This window comes from Anolis carolinensis, chromosome 5, assembly GCF_035594765.1.
Source record: "Anolis carolinensis isolate JA03-04 chromosome 5, rAnoCar3.1.pri, whole genome shotgun sequence".
NCBI lineage: Eukaryota > Metazoa > Chordata > Lepidosauria > Squamata > Dactyloidae > Anolis > Anolis carolinensis.
The window spans coordinates 154,059,742-154,087,329 of NC_085845.1; the positions used below are offsets into that span (position 1 = coordinate 154,059,742).

General features: G+C 37.7%; 1 protein-coding gene across 1 annotated transcript in view; it reads left to right on the plus strand.

Annotated features, from left to right (window-relative positions):
* Positions 1-24,086, plus strand: part of trhde (thyrotropin releasing hormone degrading enzyme) — a 328,094-nt gene extending 304,008 nt beyond the window's left edge. The window contains exons 16-19 of the mRNA XM_062982616.1: positions 6,338-6,505; positions 9,200-9,340; positions 11,966-12,047; positions 14,409-24,086. Of these exons, the coding sequence (XP_062838686.1) occupies positions 6,338-6,505; positions 9,200-9,340; positions 11,966-12,047; positions 14,409-14,552 (535 nt within the window). The 3' untranslated portion in view covers positions 14,553-24,086. The remainder of the gene's footprint in view (positions 1-6,337; positions 6,506-9,199; positions 9,341-11,965; positions 12,048-14,408) is intronic.
* The last annotated feature ends 3,502 nt before the right edge of the window (positions 24,087-27,588 follow it).

Here is a 27,588-nt window from a genome sequence, read left to right on the forward strand (position 1 = left end):
CTCTACTATTCTATGATTCTATGAGTTGCTTCTCTTCGATTCTGCTGTTGCCCGGGATTGCAACATCGACGATCCATACTTTGTTTTTTAACACAAATGTGAGGTCAAAAGTATTGTGCTCCAAAACTCTGTCAGTCTGAATTCGGAAGTCCTAGAGTAGTTTGATGTGTTCATTTTCTGTAACATTTTCAGGCTTGTGATCCCACCAGTTCTTTGTCACAGGCAGATGGTATTTGTGGCACACGTTCCAATGGATCATTTGAGCAATGATATTGTGCCTCTGCTTGTAGTCTGTCTGCAATCTTCTTGCAGCAGCTGAGAGTGTGATCCATCATTTCGTCTGCTTCCTTGCAGAGTCTACACTTGGGATCTGTTGTCGACATTTCAATTCTGGCTTTGATGGCATTTGTTAACTATTTATACCCCACCTTCCTTCCCGTGAGGACTCAAGGGAGGGAAGCGTTCGGAATCTTCTTTCCATGGTGTTCCATGGCGTCTTGTCTTTAAAGGTGCCAGAGAATTTACTCACCCCCATCACACAGGATCGCCTCCTCCTGTTTCTGGATAAACCATCATCTTGACAGATTGAAGATGGAGAAATACAATGTTTCCCATCCCATGTTAAATTACCTGCTTTTAGCCATTTCTATGCTCAGGGAGACCAATGAGATCAATTCCTACTCATCTTTCAAACCTCCCAGTTCTATACATTTCAAAACCAGAGTCACACAGGCAACCCACAGAATGCTTTTCTGTCGTCTGATGGGCTCTGTGGGACTCTGCTTTTTAAATGTATAGAAGCAGAGGGACCACAGTGTCCTAAGTGAAATCTACAGATACACTGCTGCATTCACAGATTTTGTAATAATTTATTTTAATAACTATTAAGAGGAACAAAATTTACCTTACAGAACAAATCCTTTGATTCAATTTGATGTTCTCTACCAGGCTTATGTTATAAAACTGTCATCCCCAGCATGACAGCTTCCAGATGTCTTGGCGTATAATGCCAACACTGCCAGTTACCGGGATAGAGGTAACTGAGAGTTTTCAAATGTTGTATCTGGCTAACACCAGGTTAGATAGAAGGCTGCTGTAGATACAACTCATTATTATTTTCTAGACATTGGTTAAAAGAATATTGTGTATTTGGTTAATTTTATAGCAATTAAGCACTATATGAATGAAGAAGGATGGTGGCTGGGTGAGCATGGAGTTTGCTTCTTCAAAGAGAAGCCAAGGTCAAGTCTTCCTACAGTGTAGTGTATTTTTTACAAACATAACATAGCATAAAGAGTCACATATTTTGCTTGGAGATGGAAACAGTCAGGCTTTCCATTACAGATGCAGAAAACTGGTTAAACCATTATATTAGTCAGCCAGAAAAATTAGAATTCAACAGGTAGCACTAAACAGTGTAACTGACAGTGACAGTCCAGGGATAAGTGTTGCTCCTAGAATCTTTGGCCAATTGCTTACAAGTTTTGGAAATAAGTTAACTCTTATTATGAAAGCATTGTATGCATCCATTCTGTAATTATAGACATCTTAGCTTAGCTAAATGCTCTGAATTGAAATAGGAATTTGATTAATTCCATTTCTTAAATGTTTCCTTGAATAGTTTGAAATATGTCAGTAAATCAAAGAACTGCCAACACTGCATCCAATTACATTTTAAGAAATTAGAACACCATTTGCCTAGAAGATAAATAATTAAGGGTGTATTTTATAAATGTATTTCCATTTGTTAGAACTAGGTTTAAACAAGAACAAGCATGTAGTAATTAATTATAACTTAAAAGATTATTCTTAAACTCTTTGTAAAGCTTTATTATTAATCATTGGAAAATAGATTTCTCTGAAAAGGCACAGCACGATTTTAATTATTTTTTTCTCTTTAATTTTTAACATTTTCATGAAGTGTTTAATTTTTAATCACCGCATATTTTATCCTCACCATGTCTCTTAAGCAAGATAAATAAGTTTAAATAAATCACAACAGTATTGAGATAAAAGTCATCTGTACTGGTGCTTTAAAAAGTTAATGTTTCCTCAGTCTCTGTGGTATTCATCATAGCTTTTGTTTAAAAAAAACAGTGCAGACTAGATAGCTCTGGAGGGGTTTAATATAACAAACAATTTGTTATCTTCAATAGTATGAATGTTTAAATAATACTCAATCCTGTATATATGTATAGATATGTAAACCCATATTAGATGAATGGGACTTACTCTGAGGTAAGTTTGGTTATAGGATTGCAGCTAGGTAAACTGATCCCTCAGATGACTTCCCAAGGAGATTTAGGATGTGGATGGATCTTACCTCATGGAGCTCTGCTACCACAGAAGACACTGTCTGTAGCAGTGGTTCCCAGCAGTTGATCCTACAGATGTTTTGGCCTCCAACTTCCAGATCCCTCAGCAATCTTGTCCGGTGATCAGGAATTCTGTGGACTGAACACCTGGAGGATCAAAGGCTGGAAACCACGTTATAGCATTGAACAGAATGGCTCATTTCAACTTATCCTCATGAAAAACTCTGTGGATTAAATATGCTGCTCATTTGCCTATTAGTGATAGGTTCTGAAATTGAGCATTGTCAGTTACAGACGGGACAGATCTTTTTTTGGATATGTTGGAGAAAATACCTGTCAAGAGAAGCCCAGATTAGATCTTTCAGCAGTGTATCTAATTTGCATTTGGGGTACCTCATTCCCATTTACCCATTGCTTTCATTGGGAATGTTTTTTAAAAAACCTGCTGAGCTTTGAAAGCCTAGCAAAGCTGTCTTTCTAAACCTCTCCATCTTGACTGGCAAGGTTGTAGAAGTGGTGGAAGATGCCACTTGATTCCCATTGCACCTCACTCAGAATTGCTCAATAGTACTGTAATTTGTATCATAGGTGTGAGTTTTTGTTTGTCCTAGGCATTTCCCCCCTTTTAAGGGTTTTATATAATGCGACAGATTGCACTTGATGCATTTTGAAGTGTATTTGAAGCTGATCTGCAATGATTGTATAGGCTTAGTATTTCAAGTGATTCAGGAAGCAAAACAACACAGGATATAGTTTAGTGAGTTGTGATCAGTGCTGTTTGTGTTCCAAGTCAAGGCTACAAATGATGCAGACATTGCTAACTTTCTTTCTATTCAAACAGTCCCACTTGTCATGCTAAATGAAAAATGTCTCATTGAACAAAGGATGCTAGGGATGACAAAGTGGTTAATTTTCCATAGAGATAAACTTTGGAGGCAAGAGATAAGTTGCTTCTTCATATTGCAGGAAGCAATGCATCTTTTTCCGATGCTGAACGTTATACTCATGTCCTTCTGATTATATCCAAATATGAAGTGGCCAGTACGCATTTCAGGGTACTCAAAGGTAATGAGACAATCCGTCTGAAAGGAATTGCCTGCTTATTTTCAGATGTCTTCTTGTCCCTTGGAGGCTCTACTACCATTAAGCCCAATTTATAGGAAAAGCTAATTGAGCAGAGTTTAGTGACTTTAAATAAAAATGTAACTAATGTACACTTTTCATTGCCAGACAATGTAATTTACGACCCAAATGTAAAATATACTAACACATTTTATACATAAAGCCCTACAGTTTAAGGATCAAATGGAAGTATAATAAATAATTCTGCCATTTTTTGTAACAAATTCAAACTGAGGGTCTTCTGCAAGGAAGTGAGAAATATATTAGTATCTAATTTATTTACATATTGTCTTTCCCCCAGTAATTGAACTCAATGCAATTTACAAATTATTTAAACCAGTACAGCTTAAAACATACAAAAATGTAATTAATACAGTAGAGTCTCACTAATCCAAGCCTCGCTTATCCAAGCCTCTGGATAATCCAAGCCATTTTTGTAGTCAATGTTTTCAATATATCATGATATTTTGGCGCTAAATTCATAAATACAGTAATTACATCATAACATTACTGTGTATTGAACTACCTTTTCTGTCCAATTTGTTGTATAACATGATGTTTTGGTGCTTAATTTGTAAAATCATAACCTAATTTGATGTTTAATAGGCTTTTCCTTAATCCCTCCTTATTATCCAAGTTATTCGCTTATCCAATCTTCTGCCGGCCCGTTTAGCTTCGATAAGTGAGACTCTACTGTACATATACAAGTTTAAAACAGAAGTATATTCAGAGGGAGCTGAATCATCTAATAATAATCTCCAAGCCCCTAACACAGATGTAGCTGAGAGATAGGAAAATAAACTGGGCATGTTACTCCAGGAGAGGTTTGAGCAAAACAGAGTAAAGTGGAACTTCTCATAATCTTGATGCTGTGGTTGATGCAGCCAACAACTGCATGGGCTCTTTTGTCCGCTACACTACATTGCTGACTCATGTTTAGCCTGTGGTCTACTAATACCCCTAGATCTCTTTCATGTGTATTTTTTCAAACCAAATAGCATCAATCCTATATGCGTTTTTTATTTTTCCTTCCTAAAAGATGTAATAATGATTTAAAATAAATGTAATTAACTGTGGAGCTGGGTTAATGATAATTTGATACTCCATGAAAGAACCACCTACTCTGGTTCAAACACAAGAGAATAGTGGGAATGATGGCTCTACCACATCCTCTTGGTTTTGCTCTTGATATAGGCCCCATCTGCACTGACCATTTAATTCAGTTTGAAGCGACTATACAACAAACCCTCATTAAAGAGTGTGAAAGAAAGTCCTTAATGTGCCTCCATACTGTAAACTTTTCTGGTTTCCTGTATCATTTTCTGCACAGCAAAACTACTTTTTTCAGTACCATTTGAAACTGACTTAAGTGGTCCATATAGATGTGCCCACAGTGCCAGATTTTCTTCTGTGCTGGTCTTTGAGGTAAAATAAGGACAAATGGATGGATGAACTTAAACCCCATAGTCTTGTTAGTCATTTGTGTGTTGATTCAATTGTATGTAATAAGAATGGGAGGCAGGGTTAGACTTCTGCGGTAGAGGAGAGAGTTGGGGCCCTTCCAGACAGGCCCTAAATGCGGGATCTGTCAAACTTTTATCTGAAGTGTCCAAACGACGCCTCAGGTAAAAGCAAATAAATGTGGAGAAAACTGGGTGCTTAGCCAATGGGGATTGATTCCCGGGGTGGCTTCCACTGTACTGGGGGGGGGGGGGTCAATCCCCACATCCATCCCAGTTCTTTGGATTTCTGTAGCCTGAAGGAGTGAGAGAGTGTCCACCCCTCTCCATTTCCCCCAAGTAAACTTAGCGGAGGGGCCTGCTGGCAGCACTGTCCCTCTTCAGAGTACTCCTGATGCTTAGTAATGACACATCAGGAGGTGGTGGGAGAGGAGGGATTTTCCTGCTCCTACTCCCCCCCCCCCCCAACCTCCTGACATGATTTTTGCATGCCAGAAGTACTGTGTAGAGGGGCCTTAACTGCTGGCAGGCCTCTCCGATAGGTTTGGGGACATCTGGGGGCTGGATGCCACCCCCAAAGAAAAGGCCAGGGTTTGATTTGGGGGTGGAGACTGAAACACATGAGGAAGTGGGTTATTTTACCCTGTTTCATCCCAGGTTTTAGGGAAGAGTAGAAGGACTCTAACACTTCCCTGTAACATTAATTCCCAAACAATATACATTAACCCAGAGTCACCCCATACATTTTTGTTACCTCCAAGACCAGGACAAAGAAACACATACAATAGAGCCTTTTTATCTGCTTGGAGATGGTTACAAAACTCCCTGTAGAAACCCAAATCCATGGATGCTCAATTGCCATTACAGTAGAGTCTCCCTTGTCAATCTTCACTTTTCCAATGTTCTGTATTATCCAGTGCAGTTTGCCTTTTAGTAGTCAATGTTTTTGTACTAAATGTTGCAATGTTTTGGTACTAAATTCGTAAATACAGTAATTACTACATAACATTACTGTATATTGAACTCCTTTTTCTGTCAATTTGTTGTAAAACATGTTTTGGTGCTTAATTTGTAAAATCATAATGTAATTTTATGTTTAATAGGCTTTTTTCTTAATCCCTCCTTATTATCCAACGTTTTCGCTTATCCAGTGTTCTGCTGGCCTGTTTATCTTGGATAAGTGGGACTCTACTGTATATATAATGCTATAGTAATATGGCACCCCCTGTATCAAATCCCAGACAACTCAAATGAGTGTTGCAGAGAGTCTTAGGGTCTCTTTTCTTTTCAGAATTGTGTTGAGCCATGATTGGCTGAATCCATAGATGCAAAAGCAATTGAAATGGAGGATTAACTCTAATGTTCACCTGTATGTCTTTGGAACATATTGTTATTCTTAATGTGGTAATACTGCATTTTCTTTAATATATCCTTTTAAAGAATACCATTAAATGTAAGAGACATCGTCTACTGCACAGGAGTTTCTCTAATGGATGAGGACGTCTGGGAGTTCATCTGGATGAAATTCCACTCTACTACAGCAGTATCAGAAAAGAAAATTTTGCTAGAAGCTTTAACATGTAGTGACGACAGAAATTTGTTAAACAGGTGTGCTAACTTTTATCTTTTTTCCTTACTGTTGTATCACTAGAAATGATATCACTTTTCCCATAAACATGGTTAAAGGCAGTTCCTAAGTTACCAACAAGATAGATTCTAGGTTTGTTAATCTGAATTTGCATGTAGGCTGCAACAGGTACATTTTAAAGTATAACTCCTGTGCGCTTCCCCCCCCCCCCCTCTGCTTTGTGCAGCATAGGGAAGGATTAACACCCCTGTAACATTTGTTTTTGCAGTCTGTTCTGAAGATTTCACCTCACTTTCTGTCCCTGTAATAATTAGATTTTGAAAAAAAATTGCCTTGTTGTGGAAACAAGGATTGGTGATAAAACTTCAGTGGCAATCCCTTTTCTCCATGATAACTCTTTCAGGGGTGAATTTCCCTTCTGAGGGGTCTCACCCCATTCTTAACTATGAGTAGTTTGTAAATCGGATGTTTGTAGACTGAGGACTGCCTGAACTCATGGGGAAGCATTTTCATTAACAAAGGTTTTATTGCTCTGTTTGAAACTTATTAACTGTTAGATCTTGTAGCAGAACCTGTTCATCTTGACCCAGGATGGATTTATATTGTAGAATGAATGCATTTGGACACCACTTTAACTGCCATAGCTGAATACTATGAAATCATGGGAGATATTTGGCAAGCCATGATTCCATAGCATTGACCTATGGCAGTTAAAGTGGTGTTAAACTGCATTCATTCTACAGCATAGATCAGGCATGGACAAACTTTGGCCCTCCAAGTGTTTTGGACATCAACTCCCACAATTCCTCACAGCCAGTAAGCTGGCTGGTATTTCTGAGATTTGAAGTCCAAAACACCTAAAGGGCTGAAATTTGCCCACGCCTGGTATAGATGAACCCTTAGTCTATGAATGGTAAACTGTGAACTTCTTTCAGTTAATCTCAAAGGTGGTACAAGATCCCTTTGCATACTGGGCCACACTAGAAAAAAAGGAAATTCTGGCATTAGAAGGAGAAGACCTAAGACGGGGGTGGCACAGTTACCTATGGAAAGATAAAATAAAAATAGAAAAAGGGTTCAAAAATCATTTTATAAGGTCCGCCCTAATCAGAGTTTGGGACAAATACAAACTGAAACTGCACTCTAAAACGCCTATGTGGTATTCTCCCAATGAAGCAAAACACAGAAGAGAAACCCCCGGAGAAAAATGGTTAACATATAAACAACTTCTAACATTCACCAATCAAGAGATAAAATTAAAAACACATGAAGAAATAAAAAAATAGAACCAGCAATAAATTGGCTGCAATACTGGCAGATCAGAGAAGAATATAAAGAAGATAAAGTAAAGGATTCGAAACAACAGAGAAATTCTGGGATAAAATACTGAAAATTAATACCAAATTGATAAGAATACTATACAAACAAATACTCACCTGGGCTCTAGAGGAAGATCACATAAAAGAAGTCATGATAAAATGGGCCAGAGCGATAGGACACACAATTCAGTTATGCCAATGGGAGGAGATATGGGTAAAAAAACTAAGGTGGGCCTATGCGGCGGAAATAAGAGAAAACTGGTACAAGATGTTCCACATGTGGTACTTGACACCAAATAAGCTCGCAAAAATTAGCAGAGGTAAAACCCAGGGAACATGTTGGAAATGTGGCAAGCACACAGGCACCTTTCTACATATGTGGTGGGAGTGTAAAAAGATAAAAAAATTCTGGCAAGAAATACATAAAATGATGACAAAAATTGTAAAAAAAAAATTGAATTCAAACCCGAGAGTTTTTTATTAGGGATTATCGATAAACAGATAGACAAAAATACAGACAGACTAATTTTCTATCTCACCACAGCTGCGAGAATAGTGCTGGCACAACTATGGAAATCAGAAGATACACCCAGTATGGAGAAATGGCTCATTAAAATAATGGATGTGATGAATATGGATATATTAACACAAAAACTAGCACAGGATAGAGCTCCAGAAAATAAAACAGATTGGAAACCTATGATCGAATATTTGCAAAAAGAGAAAATTAACTGGCACATAAAGTTTAAGTAAGGAAATTCCAGGGGAAAACAACATAAAATAATAGTAGTTAAATAAGTGTAACTACAAAATTAATAGACAGGAAAAATAAAACAAAAGGACCATATCCAGAGCTCTGGAAGTAACTAGGACATAAAAGCAACTGTATACATGTTTATCCCAAGCTGCTGTTGTGGATCTTTTCATTTCTGTTTTTGTTTTTTTTATTTTTAGTTGTGTTTTTTTTCCCCCTTTGGTTTTTTCTGTGTGCTTTCTTTTCTCCTTTTTTGTGGTTGCTTAAATATTGTCAGCTACCGTGTATGTCAATGTGTCCCTTTATGTCGAAGTTACCTACCCTACCCCCCCTTACATCTTGATTTCATGTATGTTTTTTACTATATGGTAAAAAAAGAAAGAATTATTATTTTCACAAGAAATGTAGGAGTTGCTTACAAACTGTACAATAAAAAAATATAATTAAAAAAAAAGATCCCTTTGCATACTGATAGAGTTTAGGGGTATTTGAGTATCAGAAATATTTGTATGAAGATAATGTCTTCCAAACAATGTGTTTCAATTTCTCTTTTAAATAATTACGCATTTAAATGTTAGGCTAGCAGAATCTCATTTTTTGTGAAAACTAAACATTTTCTCTCCCTTCTCCAATTATTCAAGGCTTCTTAACCTCTCTCTAAATTCAGAAGTTGTCCTGGATCAGGACGCAATTGATGTCATAATCCATGTAGCTAGAAATCCACATGGAAGAGATCTTGCTTGGAAATTTTTTAGGGAAAAATGGAAAATACTGAATGCAAGGTAAAGAAAATGTTTTTATTAAATATTTTGTGTTGCACAGTTTATGTTTATTTAATGCCCTGTTTACTTCATCTCTTTGTATAGAAATATATACCTACCTATATAAAAACTGAGATTACAGTGTTTGTTGTGAGTTACTTTATTCTTTTCATAGAAGGTTCTATGCAATCATTTGTTTCTTTATTGTTATACATGTTAATACTGTATAATAATGGTATAGATAGACACATGCAAATGTATCTGTGTAGAAAACAGATTTTTTAATCCCCTGCAAGTCAACTGGCCCATTTGTACATGGATAGGTCACTTTATGTAATATTGACTTCTGAATCTGACAGATACAGAGAACCCTTTGTGCATGAATAAAGAATTGTTGTTCAGGATTTCTTGTTATTCAAGGCTTAGGAATTTCTGCAGACAAGTTGTTATCCTTGTACTAGTTGGTGGTTAGTGGTGTGGAACTATCTGAATCATAAGTTGGAGGAGGTCGAAGAGATTTTGCCATTCACATGAAAACACAGATAATAGCGACACCTATAGAAATTATCCTATTAAGGACTTCTGATCCAAGAATACCATATAGTCATGTTGAAAGACCTAAAATACCTACAGATCACATATATTCTTGGACATGGGTAAATAAAACAGTGGATATGAGTACTGCATATATAGGGATGGTGCTGTATATGTTAGTGTTTCAAGTTATCTGAAGAATTGGCAAGACTTTGTAATTGTGTTTAATTGCATGAAGGGGAAGAACATATTCAGATAGGGAATGTCTCTACAAATAACACCCAACAAACACACACACTAATAATCTAGCTGGATTCCTCTGTTACGTTCCATAATTGATCAGGTTTCAATTATAATCTCTTGGGTTCCCATACTTTTACCCTGAATCACTTATAATAATCCAGAAGTATTATAGAAGGAATACATGTTTTGCATGCAGAAGGCCAAAAATTTAATCCTAAGAACCTACAAGTTAATTAGTGTGTAACACATCAGGATGATAAACTTTGTATAAGGTGGATTCCTATCAATATTGCATGAGAAGAGCATGATAATGTTATTCACTAGGTAAAGCCCAAATAACCTGAAGGCACCAGATCCTGTCTGATCTCAGAAGCTAAGGAGGTCTAAGCCTGTTAGTATATGGAAGATAGAAAGCTAGAAAGAGAATATAGGGCTATATTCCGAGGAAGTCGATGAGAAACCTCCTCTGAATAAATATTGTCAATAAAACCTATTCTACAATGTCCATAACTCAGAGTTCACTTGAAGGCACACAAAACAAATAACACACAGCAGTCCTTTCTATACTTTTTAGAATAGTGAGCAATGGCCAGTCACTTAGTAATTTCAGCAAATCAATTTAATGTAGTTAATTTTGATTTAACCTTCTAATTTATAAAAGAAATCATAGATATGCTCAAGTTAAATTGTTATATATTTGTGTATATAAATATGTTAGTAAAATACGACACTAGAGTCATAATTAATAATATATAGTAACCTAACAGCACATAGAAGTTAATACCAGCCAGAAAGTCTGTAGTTTGGATATCAGTTGGCCTTCTCCTATGTAGCTGTTTGTAGTTTTTTCATTATGGAATTGGGTTCTTCACTCAATTACCAAAGCTTTTCCCATCTCACATTTTATAAAGCTTAGGATGCTTCCAGATAGACCTAAAACCCACATGGAAATGGGTTAAAATAACACGCTTCCATGTGGGTTCTAGTCCTGACCTCTAAACCCAAACCCTGTGCTTTCCCTGGGGAGGGGGTGGTTAATTGCCAGTCAAATCGAAATGGCACAAATCCCCTGATTTCACCCCTAAAACAAAAGGGGCTGGAAGCCATGGAGCATGTCTGTAGCATCCTCCTGGCCTGTAATTCCCTCATCCCCTCCCCCACCATTTCCTCCAGCCAGGAGGACACTACAGACAGGCTTTGTGGCTGACAGCCCCTTTTGGGGAAATTTTGTGGCCACAATTGGGGGCTGGTGGGAAAGGGGGTGAGTGCCCTCTTGCCCCTTAGAGCTCCAGAAGCCCAAAAGTGCAAGATAGCTGTAGAGATTGACCCTCATTATCGTGGAATGTGATACTGGAAGTCAGTCCTCACAGGTCTAATACCTCATTAGACCCTGGTCTTTCATTAAGGTCCGGATCTGATGAGGTGTTTAATTAATGCAGAGTAAACTGGGAAACCCTGATTTATTCCACATTAATTTGCTTTTACCAGAAGCATCATTTGGATGCCTCTGGTAAAACTGAGAAAGGTCTCAGATAAAAGACCTGTATGGAAGGGCTCCTGGTAAGCATTCCATTATAGTGAACACATGAATAAAAGAAATAAGTGAAAAGACTGGTGTTGAGAAAAATAGGAAAAAAAAATGAAAGAAAAGGTCATTCAAATAAATGTTAATGTTTATTCATATGGATGTCTGCCAGCCTAGCTGATAAATTGTGCTTTTTATGATTCATGTTGAATGTGGACCAGAATTTTTGAAAAAGAAACTTTGATTTGTTGAATTACTGTAATAGAAACATTTTAAGATTTGAATTATCAAAGGCCTTGTCATGCTATCTAATCTGTGTTTCTGTTTTTGACCTGCTGCTGAAGATATGGAGAAGCATTATTTATGAATTCAAAACTTATCAGTGGAGTTACAGAATTTCTTAATACAGAGAGTGAATTAAATGAGGTAAATATTATGCAGGCACAGTCCTTGCAGTTATTTTGCATTCTTCTTTCTAACGTCTCACATTTTGATATGTAAAAGAAACAAGGTTGCCTTACTTTGTGGTATAATGTGATTCAGCTCTTCTTTTTAAATATGGAACAACAGCATGTTGTTAGAATGAATAAGCATTGTTTTCATTTAAGGTAGGATTGAGCAGTTTTCCAAGGTTGTGGGAGGTAACATTGCCCTAATCCAAACCACCAGATGTGGCACCCTCCTGCAATCTTCAACGTTTCAGCAATTCTCCTTGGAAACATGGCACATTAGAATTTCCTTATGTACTGTATATGCAGATGTTCTTTATTGGGTGAGGTGAGGGTTAGTAGTCCCTTTCGTCTTTTGCATTGTCCTCCTCCCCATCTTTGACTTAGTGAAAGTCCCCCAAAGCTGTCTCTCATAGCCATTCAATGCTTCACAGCAAGCAGACAGAGAAGCATCAGGCTAATTCCCCATAGTCAGGTGTGAAATAATAACATCAACACCCAAGACATTTGGTGGACCCTGGTAGATGTTAGCACTGCTGTGATCAATTTGCATCTGGCTGTGCAGAAGCAGCCTAGCATCCTTTCAATCCATAGCATTAAATGGCCATGAGAACAGCTTTAGAGTCTTTTTGATAAATATGTGTATGTGTAAGGGCTGCGGTGGCACAGTGAGTTAAACTGCCAAGCTGCAGAACTTGCTGACTGGAAGATTGACAGTTCGAATTGCGGGACAGGGTGAGCCCCCATTGTTAGTCCTAGCTTCTGCCAACCTAGCAGTTCGTAAACATGTAAATGTGAATAAATCAATAAGTACCAATTTGGAAGAAAGGTGACAGCACTCCATGAAGTCATGCCAGCTACATGACCCAGGAGGCGTCTACACACAATGGCAGCTCTTCAGCTTAGAAATGGAGATGAGCACCTCCCCCCAGGATCGGACTTAATCTAGACTTAATCTCAAGGGGAAACCTTTACCTTTACCTTTTCAGAGATAACTATACCATAGGTCCACCTGCAAATATTTATCCTATAATGGGGGAAGTTGGATTGGGGCCAATGAGCGTGCAGCTTGATTTCCAGCAGAATCACAAAGGTGTTAATGATGTTAATGAGGGTGGGAAAGCACAAAAATAACCAGGAAGATATAAGCAGGCAACATGGCCTTGGGGTTGTTGTATGTTTTGTGGGCTGTATGGCCATGTTCTAGAAACATGTCCTTGATTTCATGGAAAAGGCAACCTGCCCAATTTCCTTTATTTAAGGACATGCTTGATTAACAATTAAAAACATAGTTGACTAGGAATCTACAGACAGTCCCCGAATTACAAACATCCAACTCACATCCGACTCACAGTTAAGAACGGGAGTGAGACAACAGGAAGTGTGAGAAATCTACTTCTAGGAAGGAAAATTTACTCCTGGAAGAGTTATCATGGAGGAAAGTTGTCTCCACTGAAGCTCTATCAACAATCCTTGTTTCCACAATCCAAATTTTTCAAAATCCAGTTATCACAGGGACAGAATTTGAAGTGAAATCTTCTGATCTGGAGTACAGACAGAAAAATAAACACCACAGGGGTGTTAATCCTTCCCTGTGCTATCCAAAGCTAGAAAATGTATACTTCTGGCTGGAATTACACTTTAAAATGTACCTGTGCTGACATACATACAAATTCAGATTAAGAACAAACTTACAGAATGTATTTTGTTCATAAAGTTGGGATTGCCTATATTTGAAAGTAAATGTACTTAATAGAATGAATTTATCTATTGTTAAAACAATCTAAATACAGTTACTGCGCCTGATAATGTGTCAAGAAGCCCATCAAACCTGTGCATAAACATCCAGCCATTTACAATACAGTTGAATGTGTTCCTCAACCCTAGACAAACACATCTTTTGTAATAGTTGATAAACTAAAGCTCTTCAGAGAGGAGCCTGTGTGTTTTAGTTTAATGTAGCTTCAAACGCTACATTAGGAGTGTTTCCAATTTTCCCTATTTAGTTTTCTATGTAGGAGTAAAACTTGATAAGAGCCCAGCTGTCTGCAACATAAAGCAGCTGAGCTACAGGAGAGACAGAGGAAGTGATGTTAATATAATCAGGCATTGGCACGTCAATATCTTCCAGCACAATTTGAAGCAATTGCATCACACCTAATTGACGCAGTCTGTTGCCTTATTGCATTTTGTAATAAATATCCATGTAAAAATCTCCCTACAAGAATATCTGCAGCAAACATCGGGTGCTGTTTTCAATACATGATCTGTTCATATGCATTGAAAGAATGAATTCATGTCAAATGAGTCCAAGTTAACATGTTAAATGATTTTCCAGCTAAAGAACTTTATAAAGACCCATGAAGAGGGATCTGCTGCCTCTTTCTCTCGAGCTGTGGAAACAGTAGAAGCTAATGTCCGGTGGCAATTGCTTTATAAAGAAGAATTATTTCAGTGGTTGAGAAAATCACTGGCACACTAATAAGTGTTTCTGACAAAGACTCAGTGCCAAACTGTGCAAGTGGAGAAGCACGATATGAAACTCCGGGAACCTTTGACTGGAAATTCAATGAAGACCAGTTCAAATTGGAAGGATATATAGATATAGATATATTATATTTTTGCACCAGTCTTCTCAGAACTGTAAACTTCAAAGGAAAAAGGAAAAGACTCTGTCAAAGAGAAGAGGGCATGAATGCTTACAAACCCCAGTCCTCATTGTACCATGGACAAATGTGATACTAAGTGGTGCATGTAAATGTTAATGTTGGTTTTTTGGGGGAAAGCCCTCAGAATATATGTGCATGGTTATATTATTCCTGCCTGTATTCCAGCATGCTTACTAAGGGTGTCCATGTTTTGTATGTGAGTTTCCATAACATCAAAAATGGGCATTATGCAAAAGCACAAAGACTATCTGTGACAATCAGTATTTCAAGAGCAAGGTAGGATGTAAAGGTGTGTGTAAAAGATACACATGAACAGCATGTGATAAAAGTGTCACCTTTCCATGATACAGGCCAGTTAGCACACTGATTGTCCTTCCTTTACTGTCTGGGTGTTAATTCTCTTTTGGGGGTGTGAATCATGATATAAATTACAGTCTAAATTCTCTCCTTTTAAGCCAAGCACACTTGTATATTCAAAGATAGGATATTTCCAAAAATATACTTTCAGAGCAAAGTTTTATTCACTGCTTTTATTAATTTGTTGACCCTACATTTATACTGTTTATGACAAAAATTCATATATGTGCAGAATCCTTCTTCATTATTATTCTTCAGCAAAAAGTATTCAACAAGTGCTGCTCAGTATGGTAAGTAGTTACACAGCTGTTGTTTGATATAAAAATATCAAATTGATAGAAAGGGCAAAAGAAAAATCTGTGAGCTAGAATACCTTCCTGTATTTGGATCTATTGTAAATAACAGTGAATACTCCTTGATCCATTATCCTGCCAGCATGAATCCTGTTTCTTTATAAAGAGGTGCCTGATTAAAATCAAACAGGAATGGTGTCTGGAGCAACTGTTAAGGATCAAACAGAATGGCATTTGGAACAACCATGCTGGCCAGTGTTGAAAAATAGTCTCCCATATCTGTTCTCATTTATTTTTATTCATGTAAAGTACTTTGTAGAGCTCTTCAAAGGCTGTAGTTCTAAACACACTTACTAGGAAGAGACACATACTCCACTAAGCACAGTGGAAATTCAGTCTAAGGACTTCACTATATATTGGTATTTTCCCTTATTTTTTTCAGATATGTGTAAAATAATGAGTTTGTTAAAACTGATTTGCTTTCTTCAGAATTTGAGTAAATTTTTGCTCTGTTCTAGGAACCAATGTTGTTACTTTGTTTTAGGAAGTAGCATCCATCTTAGGAAGCATTCTGTCTGGTATGAAAAATAAACCGTTGACAGCATTCTCCAAATTAGAAGGGATTTCTACTGCCCCTATGACCAGCTGCTTATAATCTCTGCATTTTCACTCCCCAACAGACAAGTCGACTGATCAGAGCCCACAAGAGAAGGAGATAGTTACTTTTATCATGTAGTCCATGAAGGACAGCTTTAATCAGATAATAACGTCACAATAGCAGCAACTGCCAGATTTTTCACATTATACATGAGCCCTAAGTAGGAACTTGGCTAAACGCCCGTCAATGACACAATAGCTTTGCTGAGTGGATTGCTGCCAGACTTGGGTGGAAAAGAAAATCAAATATAGACTTTGTTTCCATAGAACTTCATTTAAAAAAAGTTTTTTCCAAATGTCCCTAGGTGATCTTCTTCAGCTAATGTGCCAGTCTCCAAGCTGTAGCACTCTCACTTTACTTTTAGTCTACAAAATAAATATTGAGTTAAATTTGCGTCGCCATTTTCTCCCACTGGTTAGTAGCTGTAACATCCTCTGGTGATGGATGGATGGCTAACGTGCGACCCTCCTGATGTTAGTGGACTGCCAGACCCATCACCCTTCATTCTTGGCAATTTTGGAAGGTACCTTTGGGAGCTGCAATAACATAATTATACAGAGAGGCCTCATTATGAAAGACAAAGACCTTTATTTCTTTTATCTGTTTCAAGTGATGAGCTCTAGCAAGGATTTGAAATTTCTGTTGTGCTCCAGTGCTAAGGAGCTGCTTTTTTCTGTCAAAAGCAAAACAAAACCAAGACAGTATCTCATCTCTTCTAGAGTTAGCTTTTTAGATTTAGAAAACTAAATTGCATTGTAAGATCAAAGGCTGTTCAAATGCAGCACCAAGACAATTTAATAAAAGCTTATTAAGTGTAATAGAATTATAGCATCTTCCTCTCTTGAAGCCAAACTTAAGCCTAGAAATAGGAAACAGAGCCAGGAGAAATGGCAGCTGTAGGAAGGTATGATCATCTGATTAGAGAATGGAACAGAATGGGGAAAAAAAACTTGTTGAACAAGAGAAAGGAAGCAAGAGAAAAGAAGTGCTGCCTGTAGAGAAATGTGAGTGTTGCTTGAAGGAAAGTGGAAAACATTTTGGCAGTTTAGGTTAAAGAAAGTTAACCTGAGGGACAATGATTTATGAGCAAGTCCTAGGCTCTCAAGATTTAAAAAGATGGCTGGTGTGTTATAAAGGTGTAATTTATAACACAGGTATGTCATGTCATGTGGTTGAATTAAACTCAGGAAAAAATAATTCAACATATTCTGCACCAAATCCTAGCCAAGCAAACACTTCAGTTAAGCATTTTGTAGTTTCATCTTTAACACAAAGCATATGCTGATGAAGAAAAACATCCATATATTCTTGAATTGCAAACTTGTTGAAGGCGATGCATTATCAGACAAACGATAGCCAGTTTCAACATCTCAGATGGCAAAATCCAGGTAATTGTCCTATAGATGCTATTGCTTCTTTAGCTTTTGTCCTCATTCTTCTTAGGGCTCTTCCAGATAGACTCGAAACCTGTCCACACAATACCTCAGGTTAATCCAGAGTAAACTGGGATTTCCTGATTTACTCTGAATTTTTAAATATACTCAACAGATCCGGACCTTATTGCAAGGTCCCCATCTGCTGAGGTGTTGGGCCTGTGGAGATTGACTCTCAGGACTGCCTTCTGTGATCCTGAGGGGCAATCCTAATTGTCATCCTGGTTCTTTGGGCTCCAAGAGACCAAAGGAGCAGGATGGCATCCCCATTCTCCCCTCCCAGTCCCCTGTTTCACCTTTAAATTTATTGTAGGGGCCTGGCTGCGTCAGGGGACTGGGCGACCTGGGGGGACATGTTGCCACCCCCTGCAAAATCCCAGAGTTGGGGCTGCTGTGTGGCCTCAATCCTGAGAGGAACTAGAACTTAAAATCCAAGTTCCTCTCAGGAGTTTGGCCTATCTGAAATTGTCATTAGTTCAGTATCAATATCTTCTGAACTTTTCAATTGGAATTGAGCTAATATAAGAACCATTTACTCAAATCAGTGTGCACATGATATGGACTGTTGCTTTTCTTTATAGTACTCTCAGGGCCTTTCCACACAGTCATATAACTCAGAATATCATGGCAGATAATCCACAATACCTGCTTTGAACTGGGTTATCTGAGTCCAGGCTGCCATATAACCCAGTTCAAAGCAGATAATGTGGGATTTTATACAGCTGTGTGGAAGGGGCCTCAGTCACTGTCCACAATCCCATCCCAAGGGCAGAGTACAAATACCTGAAAAATACTAAACACCTACAATGGGCTATAATCTATGAAAACTCATTCTATAATGCATCTGTAAGTCTTTTATAGTGCCACAAGTTTCTCTGTTATTTTTCCTACTACTGAATAATATTGCTGTCCCTTTGTATATTCATCTTAATGTCTCCTTCTTTTTAGACAATTTGCTAAGGCAGACATGGCATAATAGCCCTGCTCTAATTTCACTAAATTCAAAGTACCAGAACTTGCTTTTGTGCCAGGTGTTTCAGCATCCTCTGGCTGACATCCTTTTAGTGACTTGCAAAGGCATAAATCCAACTTGCATCAGCATAAATCATTGTTTTGATCATTCCAGAGTCAGATTTTTTTTTTCTACTGACTTCACACAATGACCAAACTTTCACCCACCCACTTTTAAGATGCTGCCAAACATCAGACAGTATGCCTGTTTGCTGACCAGATTGGAGTGAGGAACAAAAGTTATAGAATTCATAATCCTATAACTGGATACACAGTATTGGAGTTATCCTTCATGACCTTTGAAGCACCCTCATAAAATCACAGAGGATGCCTTGCTATTGTGCATTCACAGTGGTTCTCAATCTGGGGTCCCCAGATATTTTTGGCTTTCAGCTCCCAGAAAACCTAAGAGCTGGTATTTCTGGGAGCTGTGGGCTAAAAACATCTGGGGACCCCAGGTTGAGAACCACTGAGTTATAGGAACACGGTGTGGTGGAACACTTACATTTCCTTGCTTTCTACCAGTCAAATGACAATACTGGGGCAGAAGATTGCAGCAACTTAAAGTTGAGTTTATGGGGAAAGGCTAGCATATTGGAATGTTATGTTCCACTTGATTCAGTATCTCAAGTTAGAGCCTACATTCAGTGTAAGAAGACAGGCAATACTCCAGATTTTATTACACTTGCTTTTCATTAGCTAATGGGGAAGGAAGTTCCAGTTCACCAATAGCAAGTAGGCTACATTTTCTCTATCCCTGGACTATACAATGTACATGCCAGATTTTATTGTAGCACATTCTGTATGTACTATGTAATTCTACCTATGAACACTGCCAGCTATGATACAGCTGTAATGAGAGTTGAATGTATCATGTATAACTATGGCTTTGTGAATATGCTTCCTGGCTATAGCAATGGTTTGAAAATTCTGTTGGGTGGTTTCAAGATATTGGCACTTGCCAATGCATAAACAGTCATCACAGGAACTGATTATCCAAACCATGAATTCCTAGATTATGCTTACAGTGTGTGGGTATACTATCAAATTGTCACACCCCGTGGACCTATGAGTTTGGATTTCTGTGTCAATAGAAGTCAATTTGTCAATAACCTAATTTGTTATAGGATGTACAGTACACCTGGGATTGAAAACCTTTAACCTACTGAAAGCTTTGTACTTGAACTCTGGAAAGTATGGTTTATAGTAAAGGATGGTGGGAATTGTAATTCAGATTATCTGGAGCGCCAAAGGTTCCCCACTCCTGAAGTTCACATTTATAATTGTAAATACCTTTGTTTATTTTTACAGGTTGACACATTTTAAACATTCTTATTCTCAGCCTTAACTTCTAACACCCTACCTTTTTGACAGTGTTCCTAAAACCCATCTTAAGCCAAATGTACGCCTCTTCTCTCATACTAACTCATGAGATCTTATTCAAGCATTCCATACTTCTCTCATCTATTATTCAGCTTTCTACTATCATAAACCTGGCTGTTAGGGAAAAAATGATCACAACAGCCAGGGAAGGGGCTTTGGATTCTTGGATTTCTAGACTGAAATTAAAGGCAGATTGGATAAAAGCACTGTGTTGAGGAAGCATACATGTGATGGTTAATGCAGGCTAGAATGATGTTGGAGTAATATATTGATAATAATAGTGGTTACACTTTCATATGTACTTTGAGGATTGTTGCAGAAGTTGTTCACAACCTCCATGTATAAATTCCTTCTCTGTAACACAAGTTTGTTGTAGGATGTAATTCCATTGTGTTCCTGATGCCATCCAGCTGTTGTTGAGCAGCCATAGAAAAAGAATAGCGCTCCCAGATCTCCAAAACATTCAGCTAATATCTATACATTGGTTGACCTTAGTGGTTTGTCCTGCTACTATCAAGCTGAAATCGGGTAGCACAGTGTAAGTTTCTTTAGAAAGGCATATTAGCCAGCCCATTTGTGGTGTGTATACAGTGGTGGAAGATATTCCTTTGAAATCGTATTTTCATCTATTGCTCATCAGTAATCCAGATTTTAATAATAAATAACATGTAAAAATGTTAAAACTACAAAATACTGATATTTTACAATGTATTTGAGTAAAGTTGTTTTAAAAATTACCCCTTCTAAAACAATCCAAAATATATAATTGGTGTAGAGGTTTCTCATTTTAATTTCATCACTTCCATCTTTCATCATCATTTTCTTTCATTTTTCTTTCATGATTATGGTCATATATAGTTTGTCCCTTAGTGCAGAAGCAGCAAAAACTATATATCCAGAAGAGTTACAAGAGTCATGAATTCACCAGATTAAATATATTGAAACTTAGATAAGATGGATTTCCCCACAGTAATGGAAGTGTGCCCTAAATACAGTATGTGGTGAATAGGTTCTGTCACATGGACATGATTTCATACTCATCCTAAATGAGATGCCTCAATCGTATTATATTTAATTATTGCAATCTTCCTCTTTATCAACTTCTACAATGCTTTCATGCATAGCATACAATTGTCCCCATGTCCATTGATAACTTACAACAATATTCGTGTCATTACTTATCTTAGAGTACCTTGCAGGTGAACAATAGAAATCTTGGTGCATTACACTGGAATTTTGTAGTGCCTTGAATTGTAAGACTTTAAAACGTCTAAGAGGAGTTTCCATTTCAGAGTGCTTTAAAGGGGGTGTGCTTGCATGAGTGGGTAAGATGACTCTCAGAGGGACATATAGGCGTCCTTCTGAGAACTAGTTATAGTTGAAGCAATTGGCAATTGTTCATGAGCACCCTTGTCCTAGTGACCCTAAAGCATGTTGATCCTCCAAGTGTACTATTACATAGAGAACATTTTCCACTTAGGGATGTAAATTGTCTGGTGACATTTTGCAAGGATTGCAGCAGAGATAAAGCTCCAGTGCTTTTGTATCACCATCATTTGCAATGCTGTTAAGTGTCCTAGTGTGAAAGAATTGCCAGGACTCTGCCAATAATTTCTGATTTTGTTAGTTTAAATCATCAGTGGACAAATGTTTGCCTAATGGTTCCTGGTGTTTGTTTTAAATGGCATTATTTTAACTCACCTAATAATAGTATATTTTGAGCCAAGGTACATATTGCACCATGGTGTTAATGTTGTTGAGAGCACTGAAATTAGTAGTCTTAAGTGCACTTAACTCTGTTGGGTTGTGATTTTGATGCATATGGCATTCTTCATTCCAGTAGCAGTTTATTTCCCACCTCATGGGTAAGCTACAATAGTGGAAGTTATATCCTATTGTGACCACTGTGCTCCCACTGCTGAAGCTCCTGTGGCTGCTAAATCCGTATCCCAATATGATTACCATTATTATGCAGGTGATGACAGCTCAGCTAGAAGACAGCAAGGTGCGAGAAACTGTTTTATCCTATTGCATTTATTTTCCCCTCTGAAGTGCACAGTTTTAAAAATGTATATGAGGGCCCCTATTTCCATAATAGTAGGGGGAGGGATAGAAAAAAGTTATCTTCTATATACATGTGAGTCTATGGAAAGATTCTGTTTGTGTAAGCGGAAGGGAGGGAGCCCTACCAAGTATGCTGTGAAATGCATGCAGTACCTGTCCATATTCACACGTTCACAAGTCCAGATATTTAAAGAGTTTGTTTCATGAAGCATTGCAATTATGACAGCTAGCACAATGTAGCAATGTAGCACCATGTTGTGACTGGAAGATCTCTGTTTTAAATTTAATCTGAGCTACAGACTCAAGGTGGCTTTCAGTAAGCAATTATTTACCAACTGACCTACTTTGTTGGGTTGCTGTATGGAAGATGTTTTACTAGCAAGCATTTTATGTGATGTGTAATGTTCACACCAAGTCAGTAACGAAGTGCTTAGTGTTAACACACTATTTCTGATATATTGTCTGACAGTTCAGAATAGAAGTATCAAAATTTTCACTGCCTTTGAAGCTTGGGGTACAGAGAGTCCGCCTGCTACTGCTATGATTATTTTTCAAAATACATCAATAATCCTTTCTGGAAAATGTCTGCAACTAATAACTATATTATATGTTTCCTGTAAAAAGGCTAACTACATGTAAATATAATTTTGATGTATTAAGAACAGGGTCATCCTCCCCCCCCCCCCCAATTCTGTGGAAGCTGAGGACATACACCACATTATCTTGATCCATGCTTTTCTATTCTCCATGAGTACAATTAAAGAGGGGCAATAAAGGATTGACAAAGCACATTTTCTTTACCTGTACAGCTCTTAGTCACAGGAAACAGAAATGTAAATAAATGGTGTTAATAAATAAAAAGGAGGGATTGTCCAACCTTTAGGTCACTATATCCTTGGAAATCAGTATATTTTTCCATCAAATCTCAAATGTCTACCTTCTGCAGGAGAAACATCATACTCTTGTACAATGTATGCATTTATTTCTGCATGGTTTATTTCTAGCTCTGCACACAACATGTACACTTCAGAATAAATTGACACTTCTCCATTTTTATTGGTGCAGCTCTGGACAGCTATAAACAGGGGAGTGGCCCCAAAACACAAAAATCACTAAGAAAGTATTTCTGAACAAAGAAACCCAAGGTACCTACCAGAGCTTTTGTGTATCCAGCAGTCCTTGGGCAGGACTATTTTTTATTTTGACACAAATCAAAGGTTTGCCAAGAGATTTATAGTTCTTACTATAAATATGCATATATGTACTCATTCAAAACTTATATTGTTCACGGCGGAACTCTGCATGGGGGAGATTTCGGTATGGAGTGTGGGGGGAGGAAAGGTGAACAAGAGCATTGTTTGTGCACCAGAGTCCCTGTAAGCTTTTGGATTGCAGATGCTAAATATAATTCTTGGTCTTGGAATCATTACTTTAAGTGTCGCTCCTATGGTTTCATTTTTGACTTGGGATTTCACCTAATAAAGGCCCAGCAGTCCTTTGTGGGCATCATTGCCTATTCATCCTTAAAGGTTCCAATTCAACAAATCTGTTTAATCCCATGCTTAATCCATCCTTCTTGAGAAAAACTCATCAATTATATTCAGTGTCGACACTGCAGTTGAAATGCTGCAGTCTGTGTTTAAATGCTGTGCAGACAGTGATTTGATCTTTGGTAGTTGAACGTGATCCTAAGGAAATCTCACTGTATACAAGTCCAAAGGCATATCTGTTTTCCCCCCTTGTTTAATATAAAATTATATATCTTCAGTCAGGATGCTTGTCTCTTGATCTTACATGGTTTTTACATTCCTCACCACTATGTACAATTTATTTTTTTATCATCCAAAAATTTGTGGATAAGAATGAATAAATACATTTGTAATAAATATTCCTGAAAAAGAAAGGGATCGCCAAGCAATTTAAAGCATTGACCAAATAAAATATGTGTTTGTATTACTGTTTATGGCAAGTATTTTTCTATGATATGCCTTTACAACTATCCCATGATACTGAATCCGTATGTATTTATCATGAAAGTTTTATTCCATTCTAACCAAGAGCTCACTAAATGTTTTTTTCTAAATGAAAACTTTATCTTCTGTATTTTAAGCAGAATTTTGTCTCTGATAATAAAATTTTGTACAGTAATTTATCATTGTCTTAATTCATGAAACAGTCAACAACACCCTTAAATCCAGAAAACTGCCTTTTTGGAGGGAGCTCAGCATCCATGTGAATTAAATTTTAAAGATAATAGTTACGCCAGTAGAAAGCCAGAGTGAGCAAGTCACACTCTCTAAACTTCAACAAAAGGCAAAGGTAAACTTCCTCAAAACAAGTATTACCAAAAAAGAAATATATATTCAACCTCAGAATGTGGTTTGTCTGTGATAGACACTGGTTTTGTTATTCATCACTCATAACCCCAGGGCAAAACAGGTATATCTTGCTCTATTATTCAGAAGAAATTCATCAGAAGACAAACAGACATTGAAACCATTTTGACATGACACATGCAAGGAACTATGGAACAGACCCACTACTTTCTCCCTCCTTTCAGCACTTCTTTCAAATTTTCTTTATAGAGGCAACATTGTGTTCTCTTAAACTGTTGTATTGAATTCATAACTATATCCCATATGCACATTGGGAACAATAATACAGGCATATATGAATGGTTCCAGCTGAACCGCCATGGCCACATCCTATATATTCTGGAAGGCTGTAATCTGGGTCTCTGACACAGCTGTATCAAATCTGGTACTGTTCTATTATCTAGGCAGAGGCCACGAGGGGGCACAAGAGAGAGAAGAATAGTTCATTTTACGGGGGGGGGGGGGGGGGTTGAAGGAGGAACATCATTTCCTCGGGTTTCACTGGTTATTCCCTCACCCCTTCCTATGTCACAAACTAGGGTTGCTTCCATGTTGGGGACATGGGCGGGGGGAATAACAGGAAAATGGGAAAATGGTTTTACTCCTTCAACCCACCCTCCACCTCCATAAAATGGACTCTCCTCTCTCTAGCACCCCTTAGTGGCCTCTGCCCAGATAGCGGAACAGTACCTAAAATCCAGATTATCTGCTTTGAAGTGGATTATCCAGCACTGTAGATTTAGATAATCCAGTTCAAAGCAAATAATATCGATTATCTGCCTTGATATTCTGGATTATATGGCAGTGTAAAAGGGCCCTAGATGAGACACTGGAGTGCTCTGGTTGAGAATTCTAAATACGACTCCATAAATTGCATGCCCTACAATTCCATAAGATGTTGCCAAGGAAGTTAAATTGAAATCACAGGACTGTATGTGAGTAGTGTAAAAAACCTTCAGAGGTAAAAAGAATTCAAAGAGACTTACTGATGACATTAATATAAGCTTGTGGCCTGAAAGGCAACCACACTACTTAACTCGCCTTCCACTTGCAATCCAGTTTAGGCTGGATCTACACTGCCAAATAATGCGGATTAAACTGCATTGAACTGCATTATTTCGAGTCTAGACTGAACATATAATTCAGTTCAAACTGCATTGTTTTGCATACAGTCTAAGAAAACAGTTACAGAATACAGAAAGTTCACATTCAGCCAGGAAGATATGACAGAAGTGCATATCAAGCAACAAGAATTCTCATTCCTCCTTTTTGTATATACATGTGCATATATTATAAATAAATACTTGGAATCAAGAATAGGCTATGCAAATTATAATGTTTATGCTGTAGCAGGGAAAAGGCTTTAACAACTCTGTTCTCTACAGCCCACCTCAAATCAGCTGCAAACACCTGGACCAACATTTAAGAATTCCTGGACACGAGTAAACTGTTACTCTTGAGTAGGTCTTCCAAGTGGCTCTTTTACTTCCAAAGCATCTAGTGTGTGCCATCTGGTAGGCCAGTAACTTGGTAATACCTAGTGAATCTGTGCTACTGTATGTTACCAGTAGTTTTTAATCCAAATCAGCCATTTAAAACCAAAACAAAACAAACTCATGGTACACTGTCTTGCAGTCTACTTAGTATGCACATTAAGTTTTTGGAATGTAGATTTCAGTTTTGAAGTTTTGGGAGAAACATTCACACGCACCTCTTTATCTTAGATCACTGATAATATTTTTAGTTAGCAATCAAATAAAGAGATCAATACATTTTCCCAAGAACCTCATTCTTGATCTAGAAAAGAGTAAAGTATAAAGAGGACTGAATACTCTCAAAGTGCCCAGGGCCTACCTGATCTTGAAAGATAAGAGGAATCTGCACCTCTTTATCTTAGATCACTGATAATATTTTTAGTTAGCAATCAAATAAAGAGATCAATACATTTTCCCAAGAACCTCATTCTTGATCTAGAAAAGAGTAAAGTATAAAGAGGACTGAATACTCTCAAAGTGCCCAGGGCCTACCTGATCTTGAAAGATAAGAGGAATCTGCTCTAGTTACTGCTTGAATAGAAGAGCACCAATTAATACTTGGTTGCATATGATATATTTCAGAAGAAGGAACTGGCAAAACCACACTTGAGTATTCCTTGCCTATGAAATTAATGAAATCACAATACATCAACAGTTGATTTGGAGACATGCATTGTAGACACATCAAAAACACTACTATCTGCCAGTAAAGGATCCATAAAATAATGATGCAGTTTCTACAACACACAGCAGACATATTATTTCTAAAACCTAATCCATGTTTGTGAAGCTGAGCTTTATTTATTCAGAAATCCTGATTTAAATGTGAAAGCCTTGCCTCCCACATTTTGATGACAGTGAATTCTGGGCTTAGAACTTCAAAGATGACCACTCAGGTTGCTTCCGCCAGGCCAATGGGTAGACTGAGAAACAGCTCCAATAAGGAGCTGAGCCACTTAAAACCTAACACTGCCAGAAAGCAATGAACAGAAGCTTAGACTTTCCTAATTGTACATACACTCTGCATTGAAATTACCTCATTAAAGTAAGTCCAATATATAGAGCAACAGGCAGCATCTGCCTATGCAAAGAGCCTTATGCCTTTTGCTATTCTCCCTAGAACTTGCTTTGCGGAGCTAGGGAAGGAGGGATATTGTCCTTGATAATTTACCTCAGGGAAGGAGGGCAGGCAGCAGGAAAGTTATCATAATCTTAAGTCTTTTTACTTTGTTGAATCCATCTGAAAATTGGAACATTCTAAGCATTGGTCTACAACTCTGGAGACTCTGGAGGATTCGGTTTCTTGCTCAGCCATAGAAACCCACTTTAGTATTTGAAGCCCAATAGTTTCTTAGCAGGCTAAAATAGGGGTAAGAAAATGACATTGCTTGGAGACACAGATCTGCATCTTGCTTGAGATGTTCTGGAGGTGGTCTTGAGGGTTAGGCCATGTTAGGCCATGCTTCTTCAGAGTTGTGAGATGATTCGAAACAAAGGTAGTAAAAATAACACTTCCTTCTCTGTTGAGAGCAACAAAGTACTTTTTGGGAGAACTGGGTCTGCATTTTTCCATACTGAATATTCTTTCAAAGAATACTATTTTCCACAAAATATGGTATTAAAAACCACATTAAACTCCAAATAATGTTTTCACCCTTTATTGACATCTGAGTACATTGTATTTCACTGAATCCAAAGTACCACTTAATAGAAGCTTCAGCCCCCTTTTTATGAAGCTTC